The 19,601-nt window shown below is 41.6% G+C and overlaps 1 protein-coding gene, 1 non-coding gene and 1 pseudogene across 3 annotated transcripts in view; 2 read left to right on the forward strand and 1 right to left on the reverse strand.

Moving 5' to 3' along the window:
• Positions 1–16,294, reverse strand: part of EAPP (E2F associated phosphoprotein) — a 19,452-nt gene extending 3,158 nt beyond the window's left edge. Inside the window, exons 1-5 of one of the 2 annotated variants that reach the window (XM_029239166.1) lie at positions 16,057–16,293; positions 12,677–12,858; positions 11,504–11,599; positions 10,369–10,486; positions 3,159–3,272 (exon numbers count right to left, since the gene is read on the reverse strand). In XM_029239166.1, coding sequence (XP_029094999.1) covers positions 3,159–3,272; positions 10,369–10,486; positions 11,504–11,599; positions 12,677–12,858; positions 16,057–16,130 — 584 coding nt within the window. In that variant the 5' untranslated portion in view covers positions 16,131–16,293. Of the gene's footprint in view, positions 1–3,158; positions 3,273–10,368; positions 10,487–11,503; positions 11,600–12,676; positions 12,859–16,056 lie in introns of those variants that run through there. The other variant, XM_029239167.1, reaches the window with a different exon arrangement.
• Positions 3,279–6,703, forward strand: LOC114904828 (annotated as a pseudogene).
• LOC114905474 lies at positions 3,993–4,099 on the forward strand. Its single transcript, XR_003796297.1, has one exon. It is a non-coding gene; the product is annotated as a U6 spliceosomal RNA (small nuclear RNA).
• Positions 16,295–19,601: the final 3,307 nt, after the last annotated feature.

The following is a 19,601-nucleotide window of genomic DNA, read 5'->3' on the forward strand; positions in this document are numbered from 1 at the left end:
GGAGGGAGGGAGGGAGGGAGGGAGGGAGAAAGGAAGAAAGAAAGAAAGAAAAGGTGTCCAAATAGAAAAGGAAGAAGTAAAATTGTCTGTTTGCAGATGACATAATCTTATATATATAAAACTCTAAAGACTCCACAAAAAAATGTTAAATAAACAAATTCAGTAAAGATTCAGGATACAAAAGCAATAAACAAAAATCTATTGCATTTTCACTAAGAAACTGAGAAATTAAGAAAACAATCTCATTCAATCTCATCAAAAATAATAAAATACTTAGGAATAAATATAACCAAGGAGGTGAAAGATCTATACACTGAAAACTATGAAACACTGATGAAAGAAATTGAAGAAAACACAAATAAGTGTAAAGATATCCTGTTTTCATAGATTGGAATAATTAATATTGCTACAATGTCCATGGTACGCAAAGCCATTCATAGATTCAATGTCATCCCTATCAAAATTCCAATGGCATTTTTCATAGAAATAGAAAAAAAATCCTAAAATTTGTTATGGAACCACAAAAGACTCCAAATAGCCAAAGCAATCTTGAGAAAGAAGAAGAAAGCTGGAGGCATCACACGTCCTGATTTCTAACTATACTACAAAGCTATAGTGATCAAAACAGTATGGGATTGGCATAAAAACAAAGTCATTGATCAGCAGAACAGAATCAAGAGCCCAGAAATAAACCCATGCATACACCATAAACTAATATTTGACAAGGGAGTCAAGAATATTCAATGGGGAAAAGACAGTCTCTTCAATAAATGGTATTGGGAAAACTAGATATTCATACTCAAAAAACTGAAACTGGACCCTTAACTTACACCACTGACAAAAATTAACTTGAAACAGATTAAAGACTAAAATGTAAGATCTGAAACTATAAAACTCATAGAAGAAAACATAGGGAAAAAGCTCCTTGACATTGGTCTTGGCAATGATGTTTTGGAGCTGACACCTAAAGCACAAGAAACAAAAGCAAAAATAAACACGTGGGACTACATCAAACTAAAAAGCTTCTCATAGCAAAGAAACAATCAACAAAATAAAAAGGCAACCTATGGAATGGTAAAAAATATTTGCAAATCATATATCTGATAAGGGGTTAATATCCAAAATATATAAGGAACTCATACAACTCAGTAGGAAAAAACAAGCAAAATCCGATTAAAAAATGGGCAAAGGACTTGAATAGACATTTCTCCAAAAAAGATATACAAATGGCCAACAGGCACACAAAAAGGTACTCAATATCACAAATCATCAGGGAGCCACATATCCGAACTACAATAAGGTATCACCTCATACCTGTTAGAAAAGGTATTATCAAAGAGACAAGAAATAACAAAAGTGAACCCTTGTGCCCTACCAGTGAGAATGTAAATTGGTACAGCCACTATGGAAAACAGTATGGAGAAGCCTCAAAAAGTTAAAAATAGAACAATCATATGATCCAGCAATCCCACTTCTGGGTATGTATACAAAGGAAATGAAATCACTATCTCAAAGAGATATCTGGGCCCCCGCCTCAGCCAGGTGATCAAGGTCAACATTAATAGTCATAAATCGGGCTTCCCTGGTGGCGCAGTGGTTGAGAGTCCGCCTGCCGATGCAGGGGACATGGGTTCGTGCCCTGGTCCGGGAGGATCCCACATGCCGTAGAGCAGCTGGGCCCGTGAGCCATGGCCGCTGAGCCTGTGCATCCGGAGCCTGTGCTCCGCAACGGGAGAGGCCACAGCAGTGAGAGGCCCGCATACCACAAAAAAAAAAGTCATAAATCATGTTGATAGTTTGTGCCCATGACATAATGTGATGAAAATAGCACTTTATTGCTGTGGTCTTCCTCCCAGAAACCTACTGCAGCCTTACTTACAATAGCCAAGACATGTCCATCAACAGATGAATGAATAAAGAAAATATGGTATGTATATACAATGGAATATTATTCAGCCATAAAAAAAGAAAAAAATCCTGCCACTTGTAAGAACATGGATGAACCTTGAAGGCATTATGCTAAGTAAAAAAAGTCAGACAGAGAAAGACAAATAGTGTATGATCTCACTTATATGTGGAATCTAAAAAAAAAACTGAACTCATAGAAACAAAGTAACTGGTGGTTGGTGGGGAAGGGCAGATGGATGAAGGCGGTCAAAAGGTACTTATAATGAATAAGTTCAGCAGATGTAAGGTACAGCATGATGACTACAGTTAACAATACTGTACTCAATACTGCATACTCAATGTACTGCATACTTGAAAACTGCTGAGAGTAAATCTTAAAAGTTTTCACCACACACACACAAAAAGGTAACTATGTGAGGTGACAGCTGTGTTAACTAACCTTATTGTGGTAAACATTCTGCAATATATTTGAATATCTAATCATTACACTGTATACCTAAAGCTTATACTATGTTGTATGTCAATTACATCTCAATAAAGCTGGGAAAACAGCTTTATTTAAAATTAAAAATAGGAACTTCCCTGGTGGCGACATGGCTAAGACTCCATGCTCCCAATTCAGGGGGCCCAAGTTCGATCCCTGCTCAGGGAACTAGGTCCCACATGCATGCCGCAACTAAGAGTTCACATGCCGCAACTAAGGAGACTGAGAGTCGCAACTAAGGAGCCTCCCACAACTAAGACCTCGCACAATCAAATAAATAAATAAAGTAAAAATTAATTTTAATTTTTTTTAAAAATTAAAAACTAAATTAATTTTTAAATTAAATTTTTAAAAAATTTTAAATGGTCTAGTTGACAATAAATTGAATATTCAAATAAAGTACTCTTTTACAGCAAAATTTTTAAGACAGTTAAAATAGTAAATTTTATGTTACATGTATTTTATCACAACAGAAAAAAGAAATGAGTGTATTTGAGAGATTTTGTCATTCCACAACAAATATGCAGTTTTACTGAACCCTTGTCAGCACTGGCAAGTACTTTATTAGAAAACCTATTTATAACAGACTATGTGTAACAAAAATTATTTGTATAAAGATTAGTCATGCAGCACCAGGGATATATGAGGAAAGAACTTTATCAGAATTCCTAAGTACCTCAAAAGTCTATTTCTGATTTAAACAAGGACTACCAAGTGTTTTTTATCGTGTGTGTGTGTGTGTGTGTTGTTATCCTTTATCCGTTACCTTTGGCAATCAAGACACAGTGTGGTCATGCAGGCAGGGCAATTCAAGACAGCATCACTATTTGGAAAAGGCTGTTGTTGTTGACGTGGCCGCTGTATTCCAAAACCATGGTAGCTAGAACAGAAAAAGAAGGTGAAGAGGGGAAACACATTAAAGCCAGATCTTGCTTTCAAATGCCACTCTCCCAATAAAAGAAACCAGTACCCCTTAGAGAAATGGTTGATTCCAGGAATGGGGCATACAAGATGGACCTGGAACATCCTGTAGGGCCAGAAAGTAAGGAAGTGCTCAGAAAGAAAAAACAAAAAACCCACAATGAGACAGGAATGTTAAAGGGGCACAGGAGCCAACTGAAAGAGTTCCCAATGACTGAAGCCAAAACAATTAGAGCATCAAAATAAAGTAGTATTGAATTATAACCAAAATATAAATAAATACCCATGAGTCCATGCTGACATAAATGACTTAATAAATAAATAAATGGGGGAGAATAGACACATCTCCCATACAGAACAATTACAAATAATTTATGAAGATACTCTCCCCTCAAGGAGGAGGAGCATAACTCCAGACTCCTTAAGTCTAGGCTAAACATGTGACATTCTTCCAAAGAGTATGGTACAGAAAGGGGTGGAAAGAGTAACTTTACAGTAGAGAAACCTGACAAATACTACTTCACTATAGTGAACAAGATCGACATTAACAGTCATAAATCACACTGATAGTATGTGCCCTTGATACAAAGTGATGAAAACGGCACTTTACCTCTGTGGTCTTCCTCCCCAAAACCTCTAATTCCAGTCTAATCATGAGAAAAACATTAGATAAATTCCAGTGCTCGCTTCAGCAGCACATATACTAAAATTAGAACGATACAGAGGAGATTAGCATGGCCCCCGTGCAAGGATGACACGCAAATTCACGAAGCATTCCATATTTTTTTATCTATGATTGTTGAATCATTCCATGAAAAGGCACTCTACCAAAAGATCAGCTGGATTGTGTGTTTAACGGATGTGGGAGTGGGGGAGTTGCTTGTTCATCCCTTCAGTTTGCACTTGGAACTCCTTTGATACCTCAGAGTTGGGATGGAGCTGGCCAGCCTGTGAAGACCTCCTTTGGGGGGTGCAGGGAGAATTTTTTTCCCCACTTTTATGAAGTGTTTTTTTTTTTTTTTTGGATGAAGATATGTTGTTTTGTATACTATGCTTTCAAAGTGCTAACTGTCATTATCTAGCGTTATCTTGTTGTTTGTACAGAGCTACACTGGCCTAGCACAGGCAGATGTAGATTTTGTTATACTTGTCATAGCTGTTTTAATAAACTTGAGTTCTGCTGCTGAAAAAGAAAAATTCCAATAGAGGAGCCTCCCACAATATACCTGACCAGTGCTCCTCAAAACTGTTAAGGTCATCAAAATCAAGGAAAGTCTGAGAAACTGTCACAGCCAAGCAAAGCCTAAGGAGACATAACAACTAAATGTAACATGGTATCCCGGATGGGCTCTTGAAACAGAAATGGGTATTAGGTAAAAACTAAGGAAATATGGGGGAATTCCCTGGAGGTCCAGTGGTTAGGACTCCACACTTGCATTGCTGAGGGTGTGGGTTCAATCCCTGGTCAGGGAACTAAGATCCCACAAGCCACGTGGTGGAGAAATAAATAAATAAAGGGTGTCATTTGAAGCCCACTGGGCTTCACTGGGATGGTGCAGGATCAATAATGTGACAGAGATGACTGAGCTTTAAATACAACTGCTACCCAAAGGTAAAACAGGATATTTTTAAAAAAGAGAAAAAAAACCTAAGGAAATCTGAATCAAGTATGAACTTTAGTTAACAATAATGCATCGATTATTAACTGTGACGAATATACCATATTAGCGCATGGCGTTAACAACAGGGGAGACTCGTGCGTTGCTGTTGTTGCGGGGGGTGTGGGCAGTACCATGGCAATTCTCTGCATCATCGGCTCAATTTTTCTGTGCACCTAAAACTATTCTGGCACAGCAGCGGAACTGCCGCCAGATCCACTGCCAGTCCACGCCGCCTGTCGCGCCGCCTGCCCGCCCGGCGTCCACTGCCACTGCCACCGCCATGGGAGTGCAGGCGGAGACCATCTCCCCCGGAGAGGGGCGCACCTTCCCAAAGCGCGGCCAGACCTGCGCGGTGCGCTACACGGGGATGCCTGAAGATGGAAAGAAGCTGGATTCCTCCTGGGACAGAAACAAGCCCTTTAAGTTTGTGCTGGGCAAGCAGGAAGTGATCCGAGGCTGGGAAGAAGGGGCTGCCCAGATGAGCTTGGGTCAGAGAGCCAAGCTATCTCCCCAGACTATGCCTACGGTGCCACTGGGCACCTAGGCATCATCCCACCTAATGCCACTCTCATCTTTGACATGGAGCTTCTAAAACTGGAATGTCAGGAATGGCCTCCTCCCTGAGCTCCCCATTCTTGGATGTGCCATGGAAGGATCTGGTGCCTCCAGATGAGCACAGCGAGTCCATACGGAGCTTTCCCTGATGTTCCACTACACTCTGTATAAATATCTTCCCAGACTGAATGTGTTGTCACCGGCTTTGCTCTTCCCCTTTCTCCTTGTATGTGTGTTGACCTGAACTATATGCCATAAACCTCAAGTTACCCATTTTAGTTTGTTTTCATTTGGGGGTGAACGCTGGGTTTCAGTCCTTTGGATCTAGGTTTCCAGTTACGTATTATTCAAGTATTAACAGCACAAGTAATGGGTTAACTTTAGAATAGGAATTGTTGTGGGGGGGCAATAATCTATATATATATTTTTTTGGATGAAAGTTTTATCTATTATATATTAAACATTCTTGCTGTTGCAACTGCAAAGCCATAGCAGATTTGAGGTGCTTCTGAGGGCCAAATTATTCTCCAAGTTAAGTGACGTCCTCGGGCTGAATTAAAAGCCCTACCCAAAACTAAAGTGGGAAGGGGAGAGCCTTTGCCTCCACTGTCCCACCTCCACCCTCCCCTTAACCCTCTGCCTTTTGAAAGCAGATCGTTTTCACTGAGATGTTGGACACTACAGGTGTCTATCCCTGGGCCAGCCAGGGACCTCTGAAGCCTAATTCATGGCCTGGATTTTTTTTTTCTTTTTCCATCCTCTGGTTTTTCTAATGGATATTTAGGACTTTTGTAATCTCATAGCTATCCAAGCTCCACTTCCTAAATTTTAAGAATTTCAATCGAAAGTTAAATTGAAGGTGCCGTTTGTAGACACAACACCCATGAAAGCCCAGCCATCATAACAAATCCCTGAGTACTGTCTTAAGAAAATGAAGCTGGTCATCACAGCTTCAGCATCTCCTGTTTTTTGATGCTCAGCTCCCCGTGCTGATCTCAGTTTGCTGGCTTCTCCTTCACCCCCTCCCACCCCTTTGCTGTCCTGTGTAGTGATCTGGTGAGAGAAATTGCTGCCTACTCCCGCAGCCCTACCGCTACCCCCAGCACTACATATGAGTTTCATTATTGCAATGAAAGTGCCTTATGCTGGCTTTTCTCATAAAAAAAAAAAAAAACCTAAAAAAAACCCACTATTCTAAAAAATAGTCTACTAATTAAAAACAAAAAAAACCCAATAAAGCTACGTTTAAAAAGCAAGGGTTGGGGCTTCCCTGGTGGCACAGCGGTTGGGAATCCACCTGCCGATGCAGGGGACGTGGGTTCGAGCCCTGGTGAGGGAGGATCCCACATGCCGTGGAGCAACTAAGCCCGTGAGCCACAACTACTGAGCCCGTGTGCCACAACTACTGAAGCCCGCGCACCTAGAGCCCGTGCTCCACAACAAGAGAAGCCACTGCAATGAGAAGCCCGCAGACTGCAACGAAGACCCAATGCAGCCAATAAATAAATAAATAAGTATATTAAAAAAAAAAAAAAAAAAAAAGCAAGGGTTGGGCTTCCCTGGTGGCTCAGTGGTTGAGAATCCACCTGCCAATGCAGGGGACACAGGTTCGAGCCCTGGTCCAGGAGGATCCCACATGCCACGGAACAACTAAGCCCGTGTGCCACAACTACTCAGCCTGCACTCTACAGCCCATGAGCCATAACTACTGAGCCCATGTGCCACAACTACTGAAGCCTGCCTGCCTGGAGCCCGTGCTCTGCAACAAGAGAAGCCACCGCAGTAAGAAGCCCACGCACCGCAATGAAGAGTAACCCCCACTCGTCGCAACTAGAGAAAGCCCGTGCGCAGCAACGAAGACCCAACGCAGCCAAAATAAATAAATAAATAAAAATTTAAAAAAATTTAAAAAAATAAAAAGGGTTGTGGACTCCCCTGGTGGTGCAGTGGTTAAGAATCCGCCTGCCAAAGCTGGGGACACGTGTTCGAGCACTGGCTGGGCAAGATCCCACATGCCGCGGAGCAACTAAGCCCGTGAGCCACTACTGAGCCTGTGCTCTACAGCCCGCGAGCCAGAACTACTGAGCCTGCGTGCCACAACTACTGAAGCCGGTCCTAGAGCCCGTGCTCCGCAACAAGAGAAGCCACCACAATGAGAAGGCCCTGCGCACCAGAAAGACCCAATGCAGCCAAAAAAACAAGAAAAACCCACAACATTGTAAATCAACTATATTTCAATAAGTTATTAAAAAAAAAAAGCAAGGGTTGTAAGCTCTAAGTGCCTAAGGATTTTGGTCTGTTTTGTTCCCTGTTGTATTTCAAGAATCTAGAACAGTGTCTGGCATATAGTAAATTCTCAACAGATATTTGCTGATTTAAAGAATAAAGCATGAATCTGCTTATGAAGACACTAAAGTATAAAAGTATATATTCTTAAAAGGGGCTTATGGAAAACACCTAAAAATTGAACAGCAAAATGCAAATCATTTGGCATTACTTCCTAAACTCTTTAAATATTTGTGAGGAAAAATACTGAGACCATGTGGTATATATTTCATAATTGTTGTTAAATACCTCCAATGCTTAGCAAATTTCAAAACCCAAACCCCAAGAAAATAATCATTCATTCAATAGGTGCTAAGTGCCCATACAGCAGTGTGCAAGATGCTTGGCATACAACATTGAACAAGACAGGTATGATCACTGTCCTTGTGGTGCTTAAAATGTAGTGAATTCATTATTTGAAGCTGGTTTCTGTGGTCTTAAAAGGCAACTACTGCTTGACACAGGAATGTGAATAAGTCAATAAGACGTTATTTCTTCTCAAGATTATGTAAGAATGAAAATACATTCCATCTTACTTCCGTGACAAATTCTGTTACCAGAATAAGGAGCTAGACCGTAAGCTCCTTAATTATTTCAATAGCACTCATAGCACTTAAAACGTTCATTTCACACTGTGAGTGTGAAAAATATTCATCACATAAATGCAAGGGGCAGTTGGAGGAAGTGGTGCACGGGTGAAACTAGGAGAGGAAAAAGGGACAAAGTGGGAGGGTGGAAGCTAAAGGGTGGTACACAAAGACCCACATAACATCACAAGCCCTCTGGGCTTGACATGTACAGATTCCTGGGCCCCACCCTAGCGGAATCAAAACCTCCTCGAATAGGACTCAAGGGTTTGCATTTCATTCTAACCAGGTGATTCTGAAGCACAGCTAGGTTAGGGGAAAATAGCTGTAAGTTGCCCAGCTTTCACTTTTATGATAAATCAGCCTTTATCAAATCAAATTTGAAAATGAGTATGGAGTTTCCTCTTAGGATGATGAAAATGGTTTGAAATAAATATAGGTAGTGGTTGCACAACATTGTGAATATACTAAATACCACTAAATTGTTTTCTTTAAAATGGTTAACATTATGTCATGTGAATTTTACCTCAACTTTAAAAAATCAAATTTGTATACCGTATACTAACGCATATATATGGAATCTAAAAAAAAATAAAATGGGGACTTCCCTGATGGCACAGTGGTTAAGAATCCACCTGCCAATGCACGGGACATGGGTTCAAGCCCTGGTCCGGGAAGATCCCACATGCCACAGAGCAGCTAAGCGCATGCGCCACAACTACTGAGCCTGCACTCTAGAGCCCGCAAGTCACAACTACTGAGCCCACGTGCCACAACTACTGAAGCCCATGCACCTAGAGCCCGTGCTCTGCAACAAGAGAAGCCACTGCAATGAGAAGCCTGCGCACCACACGAAGAGTAGCCCCTGCTCGCCGCAACTAGAGGAAGCCTGCGTGCAGCAACGAAGAACCAACGCAGCCATAAATTAATTAATTAATTATTTTTAAAAAAGGTACTGATGAACCTAGTGGCAGGGCAGGAATAAAGACGTAGACATAGAGAATGAACCTGAAGACATGGCGGGAGGAAGCTGGGGCAAAGTGAGAGTATCATTGACATGTATACACTACCAAATGTAAAATAGCTAGTGGGAAGCTGCTGCATAGCACAGGGAGATCAGCTCGGTGCTTTGTGACCACCTAGAGGGGTGGGATAGGGAGGGTGGGAGGGAGATGCAAGAGGGAGGGGATATGGGGATATGTGTATACATATAGCTGATTCACTTTGTTATACAGCAGAACCTAACACAACATTGTAAAGCAATTATACTCTAATAAAGATCTATAAAAAAATTTTTTAAAAAATCAAATTTGTAAATAATTAAAAACAACAATTCAAGCATTCAAGTAGAAAACATAACATCCATTGTTTATCCACATAAACTCTTTTTTGGCAGTACCACGGCATGCAAGATCTTAGTTCCCCAACCAGGAATTGAACCCGTGCCCCCTGCAATGGAAGCACGGAGTCCTAACCACTGGACCGCCAGGGAATTCCCCACATAAACTCTTAATCTCCAAGTAATTTAAAATTGTTGATTTGAAAAAAGTCAGTTTTGTTTCTTAAAGGGAGAGACTGACTAGCTATAACAGTCTGAATGCGACAACAATCTTTAAAAAACCAATGGCCTAAAGAATATGTGTGTGTATAACTGAGTCACTATGCTGTACAGCAGAAATTAGCACAATACTGTAAATCACCTATACTTCAATTATAAATAAGTAAATAAATTTTTAAAATAAATAAAAAACCAATGGTCTGACTGAAATTTGCTTTTCATTTTTAAGATAAACTATTCAGCAGTTTTTTCACAAACTTAACGCATGTCTGTATAAACATATACACATACACTCAAAATGTGAATATAGCGAAAATCATCTTTTAATCATTTTTCCTAAAGATTCTAATTTTAAATTTAAGTTCTTACCCTCTTCTCTGTGCATCAACCCAGGCCTGATCTCTGTCATCTTTTTCAGGATCATATAGTAATTCATCATTTGTTGGAATTCTGTGTTGTTTCTTCTTCTTTTTCTTGGTCACCTGTGCTAGTTTTGAAAATGTTAACGATATGGCTAAGTATCATGTCTAAAATCCACACCTCTTTTATACAAAATGAAGAAACCTGTTTCCTAAGGTACATATTTTTTCTAGTTATATTTTTCTAAAAAAATATTTTAAACTATTCCTCCAAATAAAGTTCAGAAATGAGTTCAAATAATGAGACGTCAGAGTCTCAAAAAGGCCACTCAAAGTAAGTCAAGAATAGAAACTTTTTTTTTTCGGCCATGCTGCACGGCTTGTGGGATCTTAGTTCCGTGACCAGGGATCAAACCTGGGCCCTGGCAGTGGAAGTGCAGAGTCCCAACCACTGGACCACCAGGGGAGTCCCTAGAAACTATTTTTGATGTCTTAAATTCTCCATAAGTTCTCATACATAAAATGCTACTGAAATCAGAACAAAAATGAATGGAAAAAAAAAACTATGGTCATCCACATACACTAGACCTACTTGGGCAGGTCAATGTTAATGTAACAACATATAAAAATATAAAATTGTTTACCATATAAATTTGTTATTTGTGTATTCCATCATAATTACTGATATAATTTAGCTTTAGCTCTTGTCATTGTGTTCAACTTTGCTCAAATTTATACAAAATCAATTCCAAAGAACAGAGAGATTGATTGATTTAAAAAAAGCAACAAGTTAGGGAAAATTCTGCAAGAGAGTAAAATCTAGAAACTATCTGCAGTTGTGAAAGCAAATGTTGCTGTGCTAAAGAACCTGAAGGAAGAGGGGGCCAAGAGCCCTGAGGAAAGAGATACTGAGTCAGGACACACTCTTCCTCTCCCCAGACATGCCGCTGCAGCACCACCCTCAGTCCCTGTCCTCAGGTGTGTTCCCATCTGTTCTTATGCGCAATCCTGCTTTTGTTTTCACATCAACTGCCTGCAATTTCTTAAAAGATGAAACTCAAAGGGAAAACCTAATATCAAATAATTGCTAGGTAAACCTTCCTTCATAAAATATAACTGCTAAACCTGGTAAACATGTTACTTACCTGCTTTGTCTTCATCCTCAGAATCAGAATCAAAATATATATCATCATAGTACTTTGTCGGAGCTGTTCCAACTTTCCCATTTCCTGAGGAAGACCCTAGTCAAGCCATAAGGGAAGTTTAAAAACTGAATCATACTGGATTGGCAAGGAAAAAAACTCCATATATTCTTCCATCACTTCAAAGTGATATCAACTCATTCCCAATTTCATTTGGGTGGAAGAATACTTTCACATCAATGACTTACTGGATTTCTGTGCCCTATGCAATTACAGAGAACTTCCCCTCCTTGAATAACTGTTCCAAATCATGAGAAAGTTATTCTCTCTCCCTTCCCACAAAGAGACTGAAAGCATATATAAATAATGATAAAAGCACATCTAATTAAATAAAATAGCCATATTTTCACATTGCCGGCATATATCTCTCTACCTTTCAGCCATGCAGTATACTGTGGAGAACAGAATAAACATCTTGTTTTAAGGAACTTTAGAAGAAAGAGGATAAGAGCTCTACAAAGAGTCAGGCAGAATGAGTCAAGGACACATTCTTCCTCTCCTCAGCTGTGCCTAGTGCCATGACATCACCTATACTTATGCCATCATATGCCTGCATCCCTAATTCTTCGTCTTAATTAACATCTGCTTTTGCTTTTATCATTATTACATATGCTTTCAATTCTAAACAGTTATATATAGCATAACAACATGGAAACCAATTCTGAGGAGTCCTACCTTCACAAACAAGTTTTCGAGTCAGATATATTTTACATAGAAACCAAGTATCAAAATGAAGTATGTTTCATTACTTACTAAAATGAGACAGGAATTTGTGGTGACACATCATTCAACCTGCTATATCAGTGCCATATAACCTTAAATATACTTCTATAAGCTAGTGTGTCTTTTTTTCTTTTATCCTGAGGTAAAAATTACAAAAGGAAATCATACAAGTAAACAATGCTAAACAGTCTCTTTCCAGCAACACAGGAAACTTCTTCACTAGCAATGAAAGAAAACTACGCTCAGGTTGCCAAGCACATTTATTCATTCATTCAATAAGTATTTACTGAGTACCTACTGAAAGTGCTGGGGCCATAACAGAGCACAAATAAGGGTCCCTGCCATTATGGAACTTAGAAAAATATCTATATGAAAATCTAACTAAAAGTTTACCTGTTTCTAGAGAGGATAACTTGTCCTCCATTGTTTTTATGGTGGAATTTAATTCAGCTTCCATTTCTTTTTCAAATTCATCTTCACTAGAGGATTCACTTTCTCCAGTAAGACATTCTCTGATAAGTTTTCGTTTTTGCTCGGGAGTTCCATGTAAAAGCACATCCACCTCATCTTCAGAACTAGAACACATTTAAATCATAAAGAATATAAATATTAAAGAATTAAAATAACTTCAAATGCCTATCATCTCACTGCCCAACAAATTTAAATTTTATAAGGTTACATTTGATTCAGCTATCATTACATACAGCTCTTCTCACTTGATAGTTCAACCATTTCTGCATATTTCCAAATATATTTTTTAACGTCTGCATAACATTTCCCCTTGCAGATGCTGTACAGTTATTTCTCTTCGCTATTAAACACTACAATGAATATCTCCGTATATATAATTTTGTTTCTGTTGATTTCCTTAGGTTAAATGTCTAAAATTAGATGCAAACGTCTTCCTGACTTCTAGAATTATCACACTACTTTCCAAGAGTACTGCACCAACTCATAATTCCATCAGCAATGAAAAATTTACCTCACAGAACTGGGAGTTTGTTTTAAACTCTGGATACTTAAATAAAACTTAATATATGTAACAAATAGATAGCTAATACATCCACACAAAATGTAACAGACAGTAAGTAAATATTACAGTTTAAAAGGCATAGTGCTACGGAGAACTAAAAAGAGAGAGAGGGCTAAGTTATATTCCAAATTCTCCTGAGCAATTTCTGCCAATTTCCTTGGCCTTTTGTGCCTGGGTTTCCCCATCAATAGCAGTATGACAGAATTAAATGAGATATCAGAAGGAATGAAATGTTATCAAGATGAAATGCCTAAGACTTTTCTACTATAATCAATAGTACACACATAATGTTCAATTATTCATGATCTGATGAGCGGTTACAGACTATTCCTGGGTTTTGCTTCTCTATTTTTCTCTTCTACAACAATGCTTGTGAGCCTCAAGCAGAAGGTAAATAAGAAAAATACAATTCACACCAATCAATTTTGCTAATGATAGAGGACTTATCCAGATTCTACTTCCAAGAAAATTCCCCATCTGACATTCCTCATCCTGACCAGCATGCTCCCTTTCTCCATTACCACTATATTCACTCAGGTCCTCTTTTTTTTTTTTTTTTTACATCTTTATTAGAGTATAATTGCTTTACAATGGTGTGTTAGTTTCTGCTTTATAACAAAGTGAATCAGTTATACATATACATATGTTCCCATATCTCTTCCCTCTTGCGTCTCCCTCCCTCACTCAGGTCCTCTTAACTCTGCCTGTACCACCATGGCCTAAGGATCTCCAGGTCTCAAAACTCTTCTGCTTCTTTCCACCCTTAACCCTGCTGCCAGAATGTTATTCCTAAAGAACTCTCATCACATCACTACCCAAATCCAAAAGAAAATCATCCATGACCAAAACTCTAAGTACAGCATTCAAAAGAACCTTCCACAATCTGGTTTCAACCTATCTTTCCAGCCTTACCTCTCACTACTACCCTTGAACTACCCCAGTACTCTTCAACTGGGGGGCAATTTTGCCCCCCAGGGAACATTTGGCATAGCTAGACATATTTTTGATTATCACAACTGGGAGGTGGGAGGAGGGGTACTGGCATCTAGTGGCATATTTACTGCCTGCTGTAAAAGAGGTGGATTCTCCAAGCTCAAGTGGTCCTCAGCCATGGTACCAACCCAATGAATGTGTAGCACCCATCTGGGCCTCTCCATGTAATCCCTACAGGAGTTGGGAAGTAAGAGCAACCAACACAAACATGATGCTCATGCTGTATGCTCTGCTGTCAGGTGTCTCCAACTCAGAAGACTCATGTGTTCTGCCAGCTTCCATGAAACAGTACTACGCTATAAAAGATTCACTTCTAGGTATGGTAAAATCAAATCCTGAGAGACACCTCTTAAACACCTCTCTAACACAATCTCCCTTTTTAAAATGAGCATTCGATTCAGAGCCTTGAGCGGGCAATACTGCCTAATAACACTGTTTTGTTTTCAAAGTATTTATTTTTACCGTTACCTTACCAGTAGCAACTGTCACAGGAATATAAAGCCTCTTTAAAGACATTTAACTACATGGGAATTCCCTGGTGGTCCAGTAGTTAGGACTCCGTGCTTCCACTGCTGGGGGCCCAGGTTCAATCCCTGGACGGGGAACTAAAATCCTGCAAACCGTGAGGCCAAAAAAAAGACATTTAACTACAAAAATGTAAATTAACTTAAAGAAAAAGATTAATTAAATAATAAGAGGGGTGAATACCGGGATGGTAATGGCAGAATAGCTCAAGTTCAGGAAACACTGAATCCAATCAAACTGAATTACTAATTGAGGCCTAGGTCCAGTTTCACAAACTGGACCCATTAATTGAAATTCTTCATAAGGGAATCTTGGAATCCATCCTCATTCCCCACAACAGAAATCTTCAGAGCAGTGTGATCTCCCATGCCTATAATCCCTCCTCAGGATAATATAAGGAAACATTGTGGCTGAAAGAAGGACAGTTCCACTGAAAGCTTAGTTGTACAGAATGTTTTAAAGTTTATGAACAGGATCTGCTGACAGCTTAAAAAATGGCTAAATTTTCCTGGAAATCTCTTGTCAACATAACTGCAATTTTCCTCCAGATGGGATTAATCCCTCCCTTCTGGAAATTCCCATAGAACTTCATCTGTGACTATCCCAGGTCATCTTCTTCTACAGTGGTCTTCTGAGATACACGTTTACTTCCGAGACATATATCTTCCGAGATATATTTATCTTATGTCCCCTACTTTACCGTTAAACCTGTCAAAGACAAAAATCTTATGACTGACCTTTGTAGCCCACAGCAAGCATACAATAGGTGCTCAAAAAAAAAAAGTTAAATACCCCCTTATTTCTGTTTATTGCAGTTTAGTCTCATGATGGTCACTTCACAGTAACTCCCATGTGCCTCACAACATACTCGTGATATACTTATTATACCTCCATTTTATAGATGAGAAACCGACGATAAAGGACTTGCCTTCGGTCACAGTGCTAGTAGCTGCAGAAGCAGGATTCGATTTCACGGTTTTTGAATCTTACGCCTAATTCCAGAATGTGCCCCTTACCCGCGCCAGTGTCGGTCCCGCCTCCCCCGTGGCTACGCGACCTCACCAGACCCCCCTCGGCCTCCCACAGGCGACAGCGAGGCGCGACAGGGGTCCGAACCGTTGGACAGAGGATCCGCACGGGTCCGGCAAGCGCAGCGAGAGGGGGAGGCCTCGGCCTGGCCTCGGCCCGAAGCCTCGGGGACCGGGGCGGGGTAGGGGCCTACCTGCTCAAAGCCGGCTCCTCGTCACTAGGCTCTTCAACTGCGTAGGGGTCATAGTCATCTTGGAGGCGGTTCATGGCTGCCTGCCCCCTCCGATACCGTCCACAGGCGTCAACAGAGTACCTGCTTTCTCCGCAAGTCCCTTTCCTAAAGCGCTCCAGCACCACTTCCGCCCGCACGTTCTCGCCCTCACTGCGCGCCTGCGCAGATCTTCCAAGCGAGGGGCTGGAGGAGGAAGCGGGGGAGGGGCCGCGAGAAGGGGCGGGGAGGGGAGGAGGAGGGGCGTAGGGGGAGGGGCGTAGGGGAGGGGCGGAGGAGGGGGAGGTGGCGGGGAGATCAGTAAGTTTTATATATATATGTATGCGTATATATATATATATATGTATGAGTGTATATATATGTATGCATATATATATATAGAGAGAGAGAGAGTTTTGGCCATGCCCTTTGGCTAGTGGAATCTTAGTTCCCTGACCAGGGATTGAACCCAGGCCCATAGCAGTGAAAGCGCGGAGTCCTAACCACTGGACCGCCAGGGAACTCCCTTCCCTGGTTTTCAACTATTGTTCCACCCAACTCTTTTTCGAGGTACAATACTCTCCCATGAGTCACAGTGATGTGAAGGAGACACTTGTTGGGGAACCCATTTTTCCTTTTCTGAGAATGGTGGCCCTCCTCAAGGATGTGCCCTTATATCCATATTCATTCTGATGCACAAAAATTGAGTCATTACTTATTTACTCCCATAAACTTAAAATTAAGAATTAGAGATTCTGGGACTTCCCTCCCTAGTGGTGCAGAGGTTAAGAATCCGCCTGCCAATGCAGGGCACACGGGTTCGAGCCCTGGTCCGAGAGGATCCCACATGCCGCGGAGAACTAAGCCTGTGGCCCACAACTACTGACTGAGCCTACATGTCACAACTACTGAAGCCCGCGGGCCTAGAGCCCGTGCTCAGCAAAAAGATAAGCCACCGCAATGAGAAGCCCGCACCCTGCAGTGAAGAGTAGCCCCCGCTTGCCGCAACTAGAGAAAACCCGCGCAGCAACAAAGACCCAATGCAGCCAAAAATATAAACAAATAAATAAATGAATTTATTTAAAAAAAAAAAAGAATTAGAGATTCTAAGGAGTTGGCTGTAATCCTACAACTGGTAACAGAACAAGTAAACTCAGGGGCTGAGCCTGCCATTTTTGGTGGCTGCTTGGGGGTTACATATGCTAATGATGAGCAAGCAAAGAAAAGCACGAGTATGTAGCAAACTGAAACAGAGGCTTTCCCTGAGCCCCTTGTCAAAAACTGTAAGCCCTCAACCCCACCCTCTTCTCTCCATCCCATCTTCTCTAACCCTAAATCCACTTTTCCCCCTTCAACTTCATGTTACTTATTTGTTTGCTTACTTCTGTCTCCCTCTTCCATTTCTCTATCGCTGCACAAAAACATCACCCCAAAACTTAAGAGCTTTAAAACAAAAACACTCATCTATTTTTATCCAAATCTGCAGTTTTGAAAGGCATTACCCTGATCCCCAATGTCTAGGGTCTCGGTTTGGGACTAAAACCTGAGCATGTCTCTTTTCCATGCATCGTTCTCCACAAAGCCTTGGGCTTCTGTTGAAGGAGATGATTGGTGGGCTGTGACCACTGGTTGATCTTTTTTTTTTGCGGTACGCGGGCTTCGCACTGCTGTGGCCTCTCCCGTTGCGGAGCACAGGCTCTGGACGCGCAGGCTCAGCGGCCATGGCTCACGGGCCCAGACGCTCCGCGGCATGTGGGATCTTCCTGGACCGGGGCACGAACCCGCATCCCCTGCATCGGCAGGCGGACTCTCAACCACTGCGCCACCAGGGAAGCCCCAACTGGTTGATCTTTGAGCTGGACTCAGGCAATCAAGTTTCCTCACCTGCTCCCCTATCCTTGCAATGTACACTTTGCCTCCTGTTCCCCTCCTGTTCCTCCCCTGTTCAGACAGTGGGAGCTGTCCGAATGATGAAGCCTTGAGGGAGTAGGGTGTTGTTGAGACCATCTGGACAGTATACCTGACAACCCAGTTAAGGCTTCTGTATAAACTTTTAAGAATTGGCTGGGGGACTTCCCTGGTGGCACAGTGCATAAGACTCTGTGCTCCTAATGCAGGGGGCCCAGGTTCGACCCGTGGTCAGGGAACTAGATCCCACATGCATGCCGCAACTAAGGAGCCAGCGAGCCGCAACTAAGGAGCCCACCTACTGCAACTAAGACCCAGCGCAACCAAAATAATTTTTTTTAAAAAAAGAGATCTTTAAAAAAAAAAAAAAAGAATTGGCTGGCAGGGATAGAGATCTTCTACTCTTTCAGCACCCAAAACAATCCTAGTAAGTTCCCTTGCCTCTTAAACCTGCCTGCCTCTTTCTTTACTCTCTCCTTAGTGAGGGAGGGGAGACAGTTTGTAAACCAGCAGCTTCCTCACAACATGGCAGCCCCAGAGTTGTCAGCTTTCTCACTCACAGCTCAAGTCTCCCACACAGGGTTCTCAGAGGCCCAGAAGGAAGCTGCAAGCCTTCTGCTGACCTAACCTCAGAATCCCCTGAACATTACTTTGGCCTCATGCTGTTGGTCAGCCTAGTCACTAAGTCCAGATTCCAGGAGAGGGGTAGATATACCTCTCAATGGGCAGAATAGCTGGGATATAAAAGGTCTCAGTTTACAGTCTTAAAAATTGTGTTTGGAATTCCCTGGTGGTCCGGTTGTCAGGACTCCGCGCTTCCACTGCAGGGGGCCCAGGTTCAATCTCTGGTCGGGGAGCTAAGATCCTGCAAGATGCCTGGCACGGCACAAAAAAATAAACAAAAGTGTGTTTGTCTCACCGTCTAAAAACAAAATGAGAGTTCAATGAATTAAATGGACTATTTCAGAACTCGTGAATTGACTATAAAACATAATCGACTGTTTTTAACAAATTTTAAGTGTTTTAAATGTTTCAAGTGTTTTAAAATACTTTGTGGGGGAGTTCCCTGGTGGCCTAGTGGAGTCAAGCTTTCACTGCCTGACCCAGGGTTCAGTCCCTGGTCGGGGAACTGAGATACCATAAGCCACGCGGCACGGCCAAAATAAAACAAAAAACTTTTGTGTTTGCCGGTATTATATACTTAACTCCAGCACTGCACAATTTACAAAGTGGAAGAAGTTTGTAGCAATACTTTGCCCTGTTTAATTCAGTGTTAAAATCTTGACTTTTTTCCTTTAGTTTTCACCAGGTTTAGTTGTTGTGTGTTTTGAAGCAGTTCATGTGTTGAAGTAGTTGATGAGACGCTACCTCAAGAGGACGCCACGAACAAAACGATCGCTTTTAAGTTGATTGGGGAAATCTTACCACGTAAATGCTTAATGGGGGTGGGGAGGAGGGAAAGGTCCTCATAATAACCATGCCTAGTGGGGATGACTTCGGTCGGCTGCGAAACCAAAACCAGAAGGTGAGACCAGACCCGAGCCCCGACTCACACCCTCAAATGCCTGGCACCAGGCGCCCCGAACTCCAGCCATCCCCATCGCCCCTCCGGGTCCCGATTC

This window comes from Monodon monoceros, unplaced genomic scaffold, assembly GCF_005190385.1.
Source record: "Monodon monoceros isolate NGI ecotype Baffin Bay Population unplaced genomic scaffold, NGI_Narwhal_1 Super_Scaffold_21, whole genome shotgun sequence".
NCBI classification, from domain to species: domain Eukaryota; kingdom Metazoa; phylum Chordata; class Mammalia; order Artiodactyla; family Monodontidae; genus Monodon; species Monodon monoceros.